General features: G+C 43.3%; 1 protein-coding gene across 7 annotated transcripts in view; it reads right to left on the bottom strand.

Annotated features, from left to right (window-relative positions):
- The window catches only part of grin2bb (glutamate receptor, ionotropic, N-methyl D-aspartate 2B, genome duplicate b), an 88,113-nt gene that overhangs the window by 8,369 nt on the left and 67,205 nt on the right, over window positions 1–12,539 (bottom strand). For all 7 annotated transcript variants that reach the window (XM_019862111.1, XM_019862115.1, XM_019862116.1 and 4 more), the window contains 8 exons: window positions 10,534–10,648; window positions 10,253–10,458; window positions 8,792–8,963; window positions 6,712–6,865; window positions 5,351–5,476; window positions 3,041–3,270; window positions 1,588–1,748; window positions 419–606 (listed from right to left, as the gene is read on the bottom strand). In XM_019862111.1, the coding sequence (XP_019717670.1) occupies window positions 419–606; window positions 1,588–1,748; window positions 3,041–3,270; window positions 5,351–5,476; window positions 6,712–6,865; window positions 8,792–8,963; window positions 10,253–10,458; window positions 10,534–10,648 (1,352 nt within the window). The remainder of the gene's footprint in view (window positions 1–418; window positions 607–1,587; window positions 1,749–3,040; window positions 3,271–5,350; window positions 5,477–6,711; window positions 6,866–8,791; window positions 8,964–10,252; window positions 10,459–10,533; window positions 10,649–12,539) is intronic.

The following is a 12,539-nucleotide window of genomic DNA, read 5'->3' as shown; positions in this document are numbered from 1 at the left end:
TCTGTGTTTGGGATTACTTTGAGAGAGATGGCTTTGCCATTTTTTATCATGAGCACCAATGAGATTGGTGAGTTTACATGTCCATCATTATAAACAGAACTAGTGATTGGTGGGCCTGGTGACTTGTTCTGAAAGCCACCATCGGTCAGTCTACATCTCAATCGTTAAAAGCAGCACTAGTGATTGTTTGTCATGGAAAAATCTTGTCAATCTATATGTCAGACATTAGAAGCAGTACAAGTGATGGGTTAGTCATGTAAATACTGGTAAGTCTGCATATCAGTCATTTCAGGCAGCACTCGTGATTGTCAGGCTATGTGACTTATTTTTAATGCACGCATTGCTCAGTCAAAGAGTTCTAGTTCTGTGATCGTCATAAATCCTGAATGGCACCATATCAGCATTCTCAAGGCCTCACCGTCTCCGAACAGCATGAGGATGGCGAGGTCCACAGCTCGTTTCCAACCCGAGTCTTTCTGGATGGCGATGCCGTAACCGGTGGAGGCAAACACCTTGCCGCTGCCAATAGTGACCAGCTTGCAGCCCTCATCCCTTCCCGCCATGTAGTTAAGCACTGCGGCGTCATAGATGAAAGCGTCCAGTTTGCTGCCGAGCACAACAGAATTTTTTTTTTTAACACAGAACCATCATATCCCTTTCTGTCCATCCATTTCTCTATTTTTAGACTTATTAGGGTCACAGACAGCTGGACCCTTATCTGACTTTGGGGCGAGAAGCGGGCAGTACCTTTCTTTAATTGTATTCTTCATGATGATTGTTCCCCCTTTTCACTGATTGGCTGGGAGAAATCACAGGCATCTACTTGAACTGAGCAGTGTGGCCTTTTTTTGTTTACTTGGTTTTAGTAATCAAACATGGTAGCTTTCAAGTCCAGTCTCAAAACTTCTCTGTTCGAATTCTGTTATTACGATATTATATTGAGGTGAGATATTCAATCAGGCATTCCCAAATTAGGTAGCCCGAAATCGGTCAGAGGTCCATTTTTATTGGGTTGCAAATTGTTAGGCGCACGTTTTCTTGGCAAAGGGCTTTTTTGGTTGATTTTTGTTGGACTACACACATCTATTCATTCTTTATGATTTAAATGTGGGTTTTGAAGTTAAGTGCTAACAGCACATATAGATCACAAGTTAGAGACACTCCACGAACTTTCCCGATTGAACAAAATCAACTCGGAGGGATTTGACAGCTCATTGACAAGATGCTCTCCAACTTGCCGACAAACGATGCCTTTGAGCTCGAGGAATTCAGCATGATCTCTAATGGGAGGGTCACTGTCACATCAAATTTGCACTTTCAACATCAACACTGGATGAGTTATTAGTTAGCTTTGAGAGACAGTCGCCGTAACATCAGTTTGTCACTGTGCTTTATGCGAGTGCCCACCCACACTGCTCAGAGCTCTCGCTCCTTCTCGGTCTTCCTATTCTATGCCCTTCATCATATTTTCTTTTGATTGCATCATTAGAGAAACTCTTTTTTTTTTTCTTCTCCTCTCTTTCATCCCCACATCGGTCCCTCCATTCATCCTCCTCCCCTGAAGCCGCTCCCCTGTCCCCTCCTCACCCGGTCTTGAGACTGTACAGGGCCTCGTCCACATTTTTCTGGTGGAAGCTGGTCATGTAGGTGTGCATGTCCCGGTAGTTGTTGCGGATGTTGCGTTCTGTGCTCCCGTTGGGCACGGTGCCAAAGCGGAACGGCGGCGAGAACTCGTTAGGCTTCTGGAACTGTTGTTGTTGAAGTCGGGGGGGGGGGGGGGTGATGGCGGTTTCCGGAAAAAGAAACCACAAAGAGAAAATGACAGAGGAGTGCTCGTTAGCATAGAAAAGGCACTGAGACGCATCAAATAGCCTTTAATGCACTGTTGAACAGAGGACAGAACGATGCTTTGGGAAGCCTAAATGAGCTAAATGTTTGGAGTCGTGATAAGAGGGCTGACGTACATGGGAAAATCTCAAGGACTAACACGCCGTATTAAAAAGTAACATTAAAAAGTGTTCTGCAGCTCATTAAACCGAGTTTACAAATTCCTAAAAAGCACGGAAAATGACGAAGCATTGTTCCATTTTAACATCTCGTTTTTAGAAATGAGCATCCCGCTTAATTCCTCGTGTTGTTTGACGAAACAGTTTAAACTTCTTAATTGGCAGCCTAGTTAAGAAAAGAATGTGTGAAGATGAAGCACAGACATGGGAAGATAAGTAAAGGAGACAAACTCACATTTAAAAAGAGAATACATGTCACCACTTGCTATCAAAGTAAAGCATTTGGCCGATTTATAATTAAGCTTATTTGATGTAATATGAGCATCTGGGAAACGAATGACCTTTACATGAAACATTCATTAAGAGCAAAGACTGAAGGTATTGTTTTTGTTTTACTCACAATTTTTATTTTTAGGACTGTACAGTGTACATCTTCTTTCCAAAGTGATCTCATTGTTACAAATGCTTAAAATGCACGACGTCAACTTGCCCGAAGTCAATTGCATATGACTCTTGTTGAGTTTTTTTTCATTGACACCTTTATTTTCAATGAGGTTTACATAGTCGTTGCTTGGTTTTGTAGCATTAAAGAAAGACAGCATCAAACGATGCTATGCTAGGCACAAAGCGAGTAGACGTCGCTCCATTTTTTTGTGTCAATCACGCTTGGTAGCATTTGCGTTTGAACACTTCACTTATTACACTTGTGCGATTGTAAAAAAATAAATAAATAAATTAAAAATAAGTAAAATGTGGGTTGAATCACAGTCTCTACAGTTTAAAGTTTTACAATGCTAACAGTGTGACCGAGGGAATGCTTTTTTTCTTTTTTCTACTTTTATGACCAGTGCTCTCGAATAGTTTTCAGCCTTAGCAGTTTGGTTCTTAAGAGAAAACTTCCAGTGAAATAAGAAGGCAATGACCAAACTAACACACATAACTTCCTCCTCCAAGGAGGTCATAATCTCCACCTGCAGCACATTTAGATTCTGTTCCAGCACCCCAGAAATGCTCTGCCTAGCGTGCGTTCCCACCTTTTTGTCTGACAGGCCCGACACCTGGTCCACATACTCCTCCTGGATCATGAAGGCTGCCAGGTTGGCAGTGTAGGAAGCCAGGAAGATGACAGCGAAAAAGGCCCACACTGACACCATGATCTTACTGGTGGTGCCTTTGGGATTCTGCACTGGAACAGAGTTGTTGAACACCAGACCCCAAAGCAGCCAGATGGCCTTTCCGATGGTGAAGGATGGACCGCCGGGTTCTGGCAAGCGAGAGAAGAAAATAAACATGAGAGATGATGAGGAAACGAAGGCGGGGGGCACAATGCTGATGGAAGTACTGGTGGATGTACTGTAGATTCTCATTTTTAGTTTGTTGGCGATTATAAATTACTGCCTGCTTTATTGGTCTAGTAATGAGCCATATTTGACATGACGTTGTCGAAAAATCTGACTGCATACCCCCAACCAAAAAGTCACATATACCCGTATACTGAAGTCATAAACTCGTCTCAATTTACTCACAAATGTACATCCTAAGTAGAAATTATTATCATTATATTATTATTTTATAATTATTGCGTCAGGTGCATGAAAAACTAATCTTTTCAGCAATCTTCAGTTTTGATATGCACTATTAGAGAGGTGGCGACACAGCGGGCGACTGATTAGCACGTGGGCCGCACAGCGCGCAGGTGCAGGGTTTGAGTCTGGCTCCGGCCTTCCTGTGTGGAGTTTGCATTTTCTCCCCGTGCCTGCGTGGGTTTTCTCCGGGTACTCCGGTTTCCTCCCACATTCCAAAAACATGCGTGGCAGGTCAATGGAACAATATAAATTGTCTCTAGGTGTGAGCGAATGGTTGTTCGTCTATGTGTGCCCTGCGATTGGCTGGCAACTGGTTCAGAGTGTCCCCTGCCTACCGCCCGAGGACACCTGGGAGAGGCTCCAGCACGCCCGTGACTGTCGTGAGGATAAGCTGATTAAAAATGGATAGATGGATGGCTGTTCGAGAGGCTTTCGTGAATTCAGACAAAGTTTTGATAACTGATAGTTTGCATTTGAAGCAAAGGAAGAACCCAGATTATGATAAAATTATAAAATTACAGAATTTCACTTGATTAAGTGTGTGAAGTAGCCTCTACGATGAGACTGCACCGTACAGAAATTCAACTTTAGTTTGCTAAAAGATGTACATTTTGCCACCTTGCAACTTTGATCATTTCCTGTATATTCCCCTTAATTAATGTAAATTCCAATATACTCTACATACCCATCAAGTTAACCTCAAGTTAACTGATCTAGCACCTGTACATCACTGATAAAATACAGTACATCCGCAAAAAATAAACATCCAGTATTGTGAAAGGAATACCTCGTTGACAACGCCAACCAATCTGCGCATTCAGATTTAGCAGGCACACCTAAAATTGTGGCCGTACAATGAATGAGCTGTGCAAGCAATCACCAAAGAGACGACCTTACCCTGAGAGACTGTTCTGACCATGTTTGTATATGTGTGCGCGTGTGTTTGTGTGTAGGTAGGGAGGCAGGTAGGACAAGCTCGAGGAGGGTGAAAAACAGGAGGGGGCGGGGCTAGACATGTTACAATTGTTCTACATCTGGAGCAGGAGCATGCTCAAGACGACACAAAAGACTACATGAGGAAACATTTCTCCAACTTAAATACTCATTTCAGTCCCTTAAGCGGAAAAAAAAAAGGCTGTGAACAGCGAACAGTTTTACCGATGAAAGATTTTATCCTGAGTGGCTGCTGTTGCACCAGGCCAATTCAATCCTGACAGTCTGGCTCTATAAAACCGACAGGAAAAGCTAAGAAATCGAATTTGCCGGCTTTGATGGGAAAATTGATTGAAACCGCCCTGCTACTTGGGAACTGCATTTTGACACCCAGCGGGCAGTGGCGCTACGTTATGCCGCGCATTGTTCAAACTGACAACTATTTCCAATGCGCGGTAACAGAAGCGCCTGAGCGCATTTGGCCTTTTTACAAACCGGGAGGGGAAGGTGGCGTAACGCTGGTGTAATACTTGAGAGCGGCACAGTAAGAGTGCTCAGTCTTTGACACTTGTCTGATTGTGTTAAACAAGCCTTTTCATTAGAAAAAAAAAAAGACTTCAAGTGAGTGACAATGGAAGTAAATGCTCCATGAGTAGAAACTCGCAGCTCCCTTCATGGGTGATAATAGAAAAATTGAAAATTCAAGGTAACTCAACGGGGCGCCAAATGAGTCAGTGCCATAATGTGTGTGTGTGTGTGTGTGTGTGTGTGTGTGTGTGTGTGTGTGCGTGCGTGCGTGTGTGTGTGTGTGTGCAAGCCACTCACCTCTGCCGTCTGCCAGGCAGCGATTGTAACCCACCGGGCTGAAGTACTCAAACACAAACACGGCTACGGCAGACACGATCAGCAGCATTACAAACATCATCACCCACACGTCAGCACTGAAGGGCTCTGCAACACAAGGCCAGTGTTAGGTTAGGTGTTGAGCGAATGTTTATTCAACTCATAGAGAACGCGGTGCAACAGCTGCACAATCCAATGGAAGCCAAAACAAGAGTTGTTGTGTTTTGCAACATTTGAGCCAATGCACATATTTTACATGAGAAATAAAATCTCCCAGCGCAACAACAAACACAAAAGGAGACTTTACACCAGGGGTGTCAAACTCATTTTTGTCAGGGGACAGATTTTAGTTACAGTTTCTCCTGGAGTGCCGTTATGACTGAAACAGTATAAATAAGTCAACGGTTTATTCATCTGTTGTTTAAGTTACTGTAATGAGGGGTCTGGTAACAAGAAAATTATTACAGTATCACTCATATTTATTATAAATGAGAATTTGAAATTTTGGTCAAGATTTTTGATTTGATTTGCTTTCGCGGGCCACGTAAAATGATGTGGCGGGCCCGATCTGGCACCCGGGCCTTGAGTTTGACACATATGCTTTATTACACTAATCTGATCGGTCGTATCAAATCATAAACAAGTTGATTTAAAAGGCTCGTTGCTCCATCTTGTGATTGGATCAGTTATCAGTAACAATAAAACAAATTGATTGATCACCGCGAAAAATACTAATGGTGTAAAGCCGAACAAAAAGTTTCTATTTTGATGCAATGATGATCTTGGGCCTTGTTTTTGTGGGTGGAGTTTTCTTTCTTTTGGTACTTTGTTAGATTTTGCGCCGGTAAAAATGAGTGCGACGGGGCATTCACTGTGGGAAAAATAAGGATGATCAATTTTGTAAACGAATGCATGGATGGATAATTGATGTGATAAACAAAGTGAATCGTGTTGAATGAGAACTTCTCTGGCAGTCTCAATCAAAAGTGAGAATTATCACCGCCACATGCACATGCAGTGAACCGCAGCAATTTACTAGGGACAGGAAGAGAGACCTGCCGCAAATAGTGAACATTTTTGAGGAGTTGACACTCGCCCATAAAGATTTGTAATTACCTAAAGATGCCACAAGATGGTAGCAAAGCATTTTTGTTGAATTAGACAAGGCTGTGGCCTCATTACATGAAGCTCCTTCCCTCACTTCAAATAGTTCCTTGACCAAAAGATAGCGCCAAAGCAATATTTTTATAAGACCTGGCTTTGGTATGATCCCCCAAAACAGCCAAGAGGTGAGTTTTTCATTAAATAACAATGGGTAGGTCCCCCGAATATCATGTTCTCACCAAGGAAGGCAGAGGGTGACACGGTCCCGTTGCTACGGGAAACCATGACACTAATTCCCGTCTCGATGAAGGGCACGGAGAAGTCGATGACCTCGGACCGCTCCTCGTTGATGGTGAGCGAGCCCACCGCCATGTGAGCGTTCTTAAGCACCACCTGACACACACACACACACACACACACACACACACACACACACACACACACACACACACACACACACACACAGACAGACCCAGGGGGAGAGGCGCTCAGTGAACGTAACGTCAAGTAGAAGAACTCCATGTACGGAATAACCACAGGAGAGAGAAAAAACAGTATTATCGTACTCCCTATGGGTTTGTTCGGGTATATTCAGCCTGAAGTTCTACAGCATCAGGCTATGAATAAAAATAGGTATGAAGGAATTGTTTTATTTCTCTTACTGACGCATTATCATCTTCTGTGCGCCCCAGAGCTAACTTGTTCGCTGCTTAGGCCAGTGGTGCACTTTCCATCAGCATAACCGCAATCTACAGAACGTGTACCTTTTGGAAATAATACAACACCACCTGCAGGAGGGTGTTGCATTGTTGTATTTGGCTGCACAGTTTAACCCATTTCGGTGAAGACGATATTAATGTCACCCGTCCCTTGCCATGATCAATCAAGTGGCACATCAGATTGATTCTTGACTGCTAGATAATGCCTCAAGTGTGTGGAATTTAAGACACAAGCACAGTTTCCCTCTCCATCTACCGTTAAGGGCCTCAGTGTGCTCCACCCGAGGTTGTGCGGAGCTGACGACTCGCGTCCCCTCAGGCCAGGTGGAGGGAGGGGGGAACATGTGCTTGATGATGTGAAATAGGCATAAGCCTTTCAGATGATTTAATTAGGCCTATCTAAAATGTAAATTCCTGTGGGCACAATGGCAATCTCTTCCTGGCTGCGTATCAACAACAAACATCTGGAAAGGGAGTGACTGACGAGACAGAATGCTTAATACAAGACAATTCGGAAGAGATGATTGTAATTAAGACACTTATTTTTACGTTGCTTTTAATTGAAAAAAAAAAGCTGATGATTGCACAAGTCCGGGAAATGAGTTAATTTCAGTCTGTTCTCGGGAACAAACAAATCTTGTCTCACTGGTCATTGTGATGCTGTTGTGACGAAGCATCGACTCTTTCATAGTTTCTAACAGACGCAAAAATATGACTCTGTCGTCAACACTCATCTTGACACAGATATCTTTATGATCATAATATTGCAACATTATTTTAAGTTTGAGTACTGGTGTCACACAAGACATATTTCAAACACAGACTACAAGTTTTCCCCATCAATGTGGCAGATGAGCAACCGGTATGTCTATAAAGAGATCCTCCAGTGTTTGCTTCGTTCAGTGCGTGAGAAGAGGTGAGAAAATGTGGCAGGATAATAATGGCCTTAGCATGGGACAATTTCTGGCCGAGAAGAACATTCACGTGCTCGAGCAAACTCCCTATGCACGCAACCTGACTCAGTGTGATTTTTGGAGATGACATCAAGGTGGGCGTGATTTCGGAACCGCACAGCATTTCCGAAATCATGTTTCCGTTCGTGTCTGAAGCCGTGGCAGAGAAGGCTGGGAAAGTATGTTTGATTCTACGGGGATTCTTATTTCTTAAAGGGGAAAACATTCGTACTTTGGATTTGAAATATCCCTTTTGTAACATTAGTTCATTTTCACCATTTCGTGTACATTCTATAATAAGACACCAAGTCGGAAGCAAGCTTTGCCATGTCACAAAAAAAATGCAAAGAGGACGGCAAAAAGTAGAAATGTGTGGCGTCTCGCATCTTGAAAACTTGAACATTTGTGAGCCTATTTAATTCCATTTGCCTCAGATGATTTTATTTTATTTTTCTTGTAACAACATGACTCATAGTACCCTATAATTAGAAAATACACATTTTGTGTCGTAAAACTTTATTCTCAGAACATTTTTAAACCACACTATGTATGAATGCATTAACATAATGTTGCTTTTTTTTTTTTTTTTTTTTTTTTTGGTTTGACTTTGACTTCATTCTAATAACATATTATTAAAACATCCTCACCTCTCCAACCATTCCGTTCCACGTCCCGTTCACCTTCTTGCCGTGTTTACCGTTAGTGACCAGGTAGAGGTCGTAGGTGAACTTAACCGCCTTGGCGATCTTCTTCAGGATGTCGATGCAAAATCCTTTGCAGCAGCGCTTGATGTAAATGCCAGAATCGCCCGTTTGGTTGCTGACAGGTGAAAAGGGGGAGGGAGGAAAAATGTAGATGTTAAAATAGGTCACACATATTTCCACAGTGTGACAAAGCAATCTGGCAATAAATAGAATACAGTATGTCAAGAGCCAGGAGACTGTTAAGTAGTGCGAAGTCATGGCTCAAGAAGTCATACAAATGCAAAGCCGCGCTCCCGCAATGCAATGTTTCTTTTTTAATAGTAACGCTGCGTGTTGTTCGAAGCAGATGTCATGCAAAGGGCAGAGTATGTTTGATTGTGTTCTTTGAAGTGAAATGAATGCGTAAAGACAACTCCGCCAGTAGAATGTCACAGGTTTATGAATTCATATCATGCATGTGAGCCACCTTCATGATAATTGAGGTACTGTAATATATTCCATAAATTATGCAATAATGAGAACACAGGGGTGTAGCTGTCTGTGACCAAGGCTGTGAGGTGTGTGCCGGTGAATGTTTATACCTCCATTTACACACTGTAGTTTATTTAGGTCACGGAAAAATTCGACATACTGTAGTTCAAATAGGGGTTACACTGCATGCTCTCATTTGCTCTCGCACCTTCATATCAGTTTGAGATAATTGGCTATCAGTTAAAGTCTAGGGAACATAAGGGAATAAAATAAAAATCAAGTGCAAAACAGTCCAGGATGGGCCAATGTAGCCCTTCTTTTGCCTGGAATAAAATGGCGACACAGAACTAGATTATTAGTATAGAAAGCATGTATTGTATTGTATTGTAAAAACGATGGTTGGATGGATGTAAAATAAAACGGAAGGACGCATGTGGGAAATGAAAACACAACAGAAATCAACATACAATTGGTTCACAATGGGGTTGAATTGATATCACTTGAAAATATATTGGCGGTACGCTGATGGACTGATTAACACTTCCGCCTGGCAGTGCAGAGGTGCAGGGTTCGAATCCAGCCCGGTCTTCCTGTGTGGAGTTTGCATGTTCTCCCTGTGCCTGCGTGGGTTTTCTCCGGGTACTCCGGTAACCTCCCACATTCCAAAAACATGCATGGCAGACTAATGAACACACTCAATAGTCCAAAGGCGTTTGAGTGTTCAAATGGTTGTTCGTCTATGTGTGCCCTGCGATTGGCTAGCAACCAGTTCAGGGTGTCCTTCGCCTACTGCCCGACGACAGCTTGGATAGACTCCAGCATGCCCCGCGACCCTCATGAGGATCAAGTGGATTAGAAAATGGATACCTAAATGAAAACCTAAAAAACAAAGTGTCATCACTCAGGACCACTTGTAGGAGCTGCCTCCCTCACCTGAGTTTGAGCTGTTTACGACAAGGCACGGTGTTCCTCATGCAGGTGCCGCTCAGCGGGTCCACGTCCTCCACGATGACAAAAGGCGCCTCCTCCAGCGTGACGATGGACAGGTGGTCCTCGTGCTCCTCCGCCGCCGAGTAGAGCTCAAAGCGAGGCCACACGTGGTACTTCATGGCCAGAGAGCCCTTCTCCCACTTGCCCACCTGCGCGACAAAGAGACCTCGTGACGGGTGGGATTTTTTGCAACAAAAGAGCTGCACCGCAAACACCCTATTTACCCTGTCCCACTGTCTGTCCTTGTCGAGCAGGATGATGACCAGTTTGGGAAAAATCTGGTGGCCCTCCTCGCTGAACGACAGGTTCCGCCCTTCAAACGTCACATTCATGATGTACCTGGCAATTAGATTGCAACCCCAAATGTCAGAACGTGTGTGGGGGGGATTTGAAAAACAAAGGATGCCGCTTATCTCAGCGCGGTGAAACAAGGCGTAATCATCGGACGCTTCATCAAACAGAAGACAATGCGGTATCGGCAGCAGCTTGGTGTCGAGCGGGTGAGTCTGCGGGAAATATCACCATCTAAATTCTACACCATGTTCACCTGCGAGGCCGTGTTGTCAGTCTGTTTGAGATGTGGACAGGCAGAACAGAAAAAAAAAAAAAAAAAAAAAAAAAAAAAGCAGCCTGTCAAGAAAGATGAGGTCCGTGGACCAAAACTGGAGCAACATGTGCAACTTTTCCAACCACAGCAGTGGCATAAAAGACACTAAAATCACGTCGACGGGGGATTTCGTCACGATGGCGACTCGGATACGACTTTTCAAATGTGTTGAACGTCAAAAGTGTATCTGACTGATCAGGAGGATTATTGGATTCTTTCCATTTCGTAGGCTTTAGATACTTTTGCTTACTTTGTGACGCAGATCAACGGAGAAAATCCTCTGTCAGTTCCCGATATTTGTCACAAAACAAAGTAAGAGTCAAGATAACCAAACCAAAGTCAAATGTGCACGCGCAACCAGGCAGTGTAACATTTCAATGGCCACCAATGGTGCAGTCAGAATTCAACTCCAAATCTCTGTTAGGTTGTGGAAAACTTGAGACGTGACGGCTGGTATGCATCATGTGTCCTGTGACATGTTATCATAGGACGTGTGACCTCACATCAGCCAACATGAAGGGATGAACTCTGTATGCCTTTTTGTTCGTTTCCATTTTCTTTCTATTCATGGGTTCTTTGCAACACTGATGACAGATCAATCAAGACTCATTTTGCTGAGTTTTATTTTCCATCCATCCAACCATTTTCTAATCCGTTTTCTAATCTGCCGCAGCCAATCGCAGGAGTGTTGAACTGATTTATATACTACAGTCATACCTCGGTTTTCGAGCACAATCCGTTCCAGAAGGCTGTTCGAAAACCGATTTGTTCGAAAACCGAAACCACGCTCTTTAAAAAAAAAAAAAATCTTTATTGAACACATCTGCTCACAATGGAATGTGAGCAGATGTGGAATAACGTCACTTCCTCGTGTAAGGAAGGCGAGAGGAGTCAAGTGGTGCATTAAGGTGCCATCAGTTTGACCGAGAACCGATTTTCGGTCGTAATCCGAGGCATACAAACTCGAAACTTTTGGTCGAAAACCGATTTGGTCGAGAACAGAGACGTTCGAAAACCGAGGTTTGACTGTATATTGGAATGACAATTAAGAATGTTAAAATACGAGGTACAGACCTGTGACATAACTCACTTTTGCGGGTAATTTAAACCTTTCATGCACCAATTATGATAGCATGCAACATGATAACATGATAGGCCGTCTGCTGTAGTAACTGCTGTCCCCGAAAGGGTTAACAGTGTTTGTTGTTTGAATTTATCCATCCATCTTTTTTTTCTATCCCGCTTGTTCTCATTCGACAAGTGGCTGGGCAAATATGGACACAGATCGACACTCAACCACTCTTTAGAGCCCCCACTTAACCTAACATGCAAGTTTTTGGAATGTCCGAGGAAGGTGGAGTTCCTGAAGAAAATCCACGCAAGCACGAGGGAGCAAATGCAAACTCCACAAATGTGTTGACCACTTGGTCGATTGTGCCAGCAATTTTATTTGATCATTTTCATGGTTCCGTCTTATTTTTTTCACTTGCATGTCTGTTGAAATAATTTCAGCGCGACAGTTTGTTCGGGACGAAAAAGAAAAACCAAAAAGAATTTTGTTCTCCTTCCATGTTAATCTCGACACTTGACACATGCGTATGAGCGGCGAGCTCTATGCGTAGG

The sequence above is a fragment of the Hippocampus comes genome, unplaced genomic scaffold (assembly GCF_001891065.2).
Source record: "Hippocampus comes isolate QL1 unplaced genomic scaffold, H_comes_QL1_v1.1 scaffold7, whole genome shotgun sequence".
Classification (NCBI taxonomy): Eukaryota; Metazoa; Chordata; class Actinopteri; order Syngnathiformes; family Syngnathidae; genus Hippocampus; species Hippocampus comes.
The sequence above is the reverse complement of the archived record's forward strand: the minus strand, read 5'-3'. Positions and strand labels throughout refer to the sequence as shown.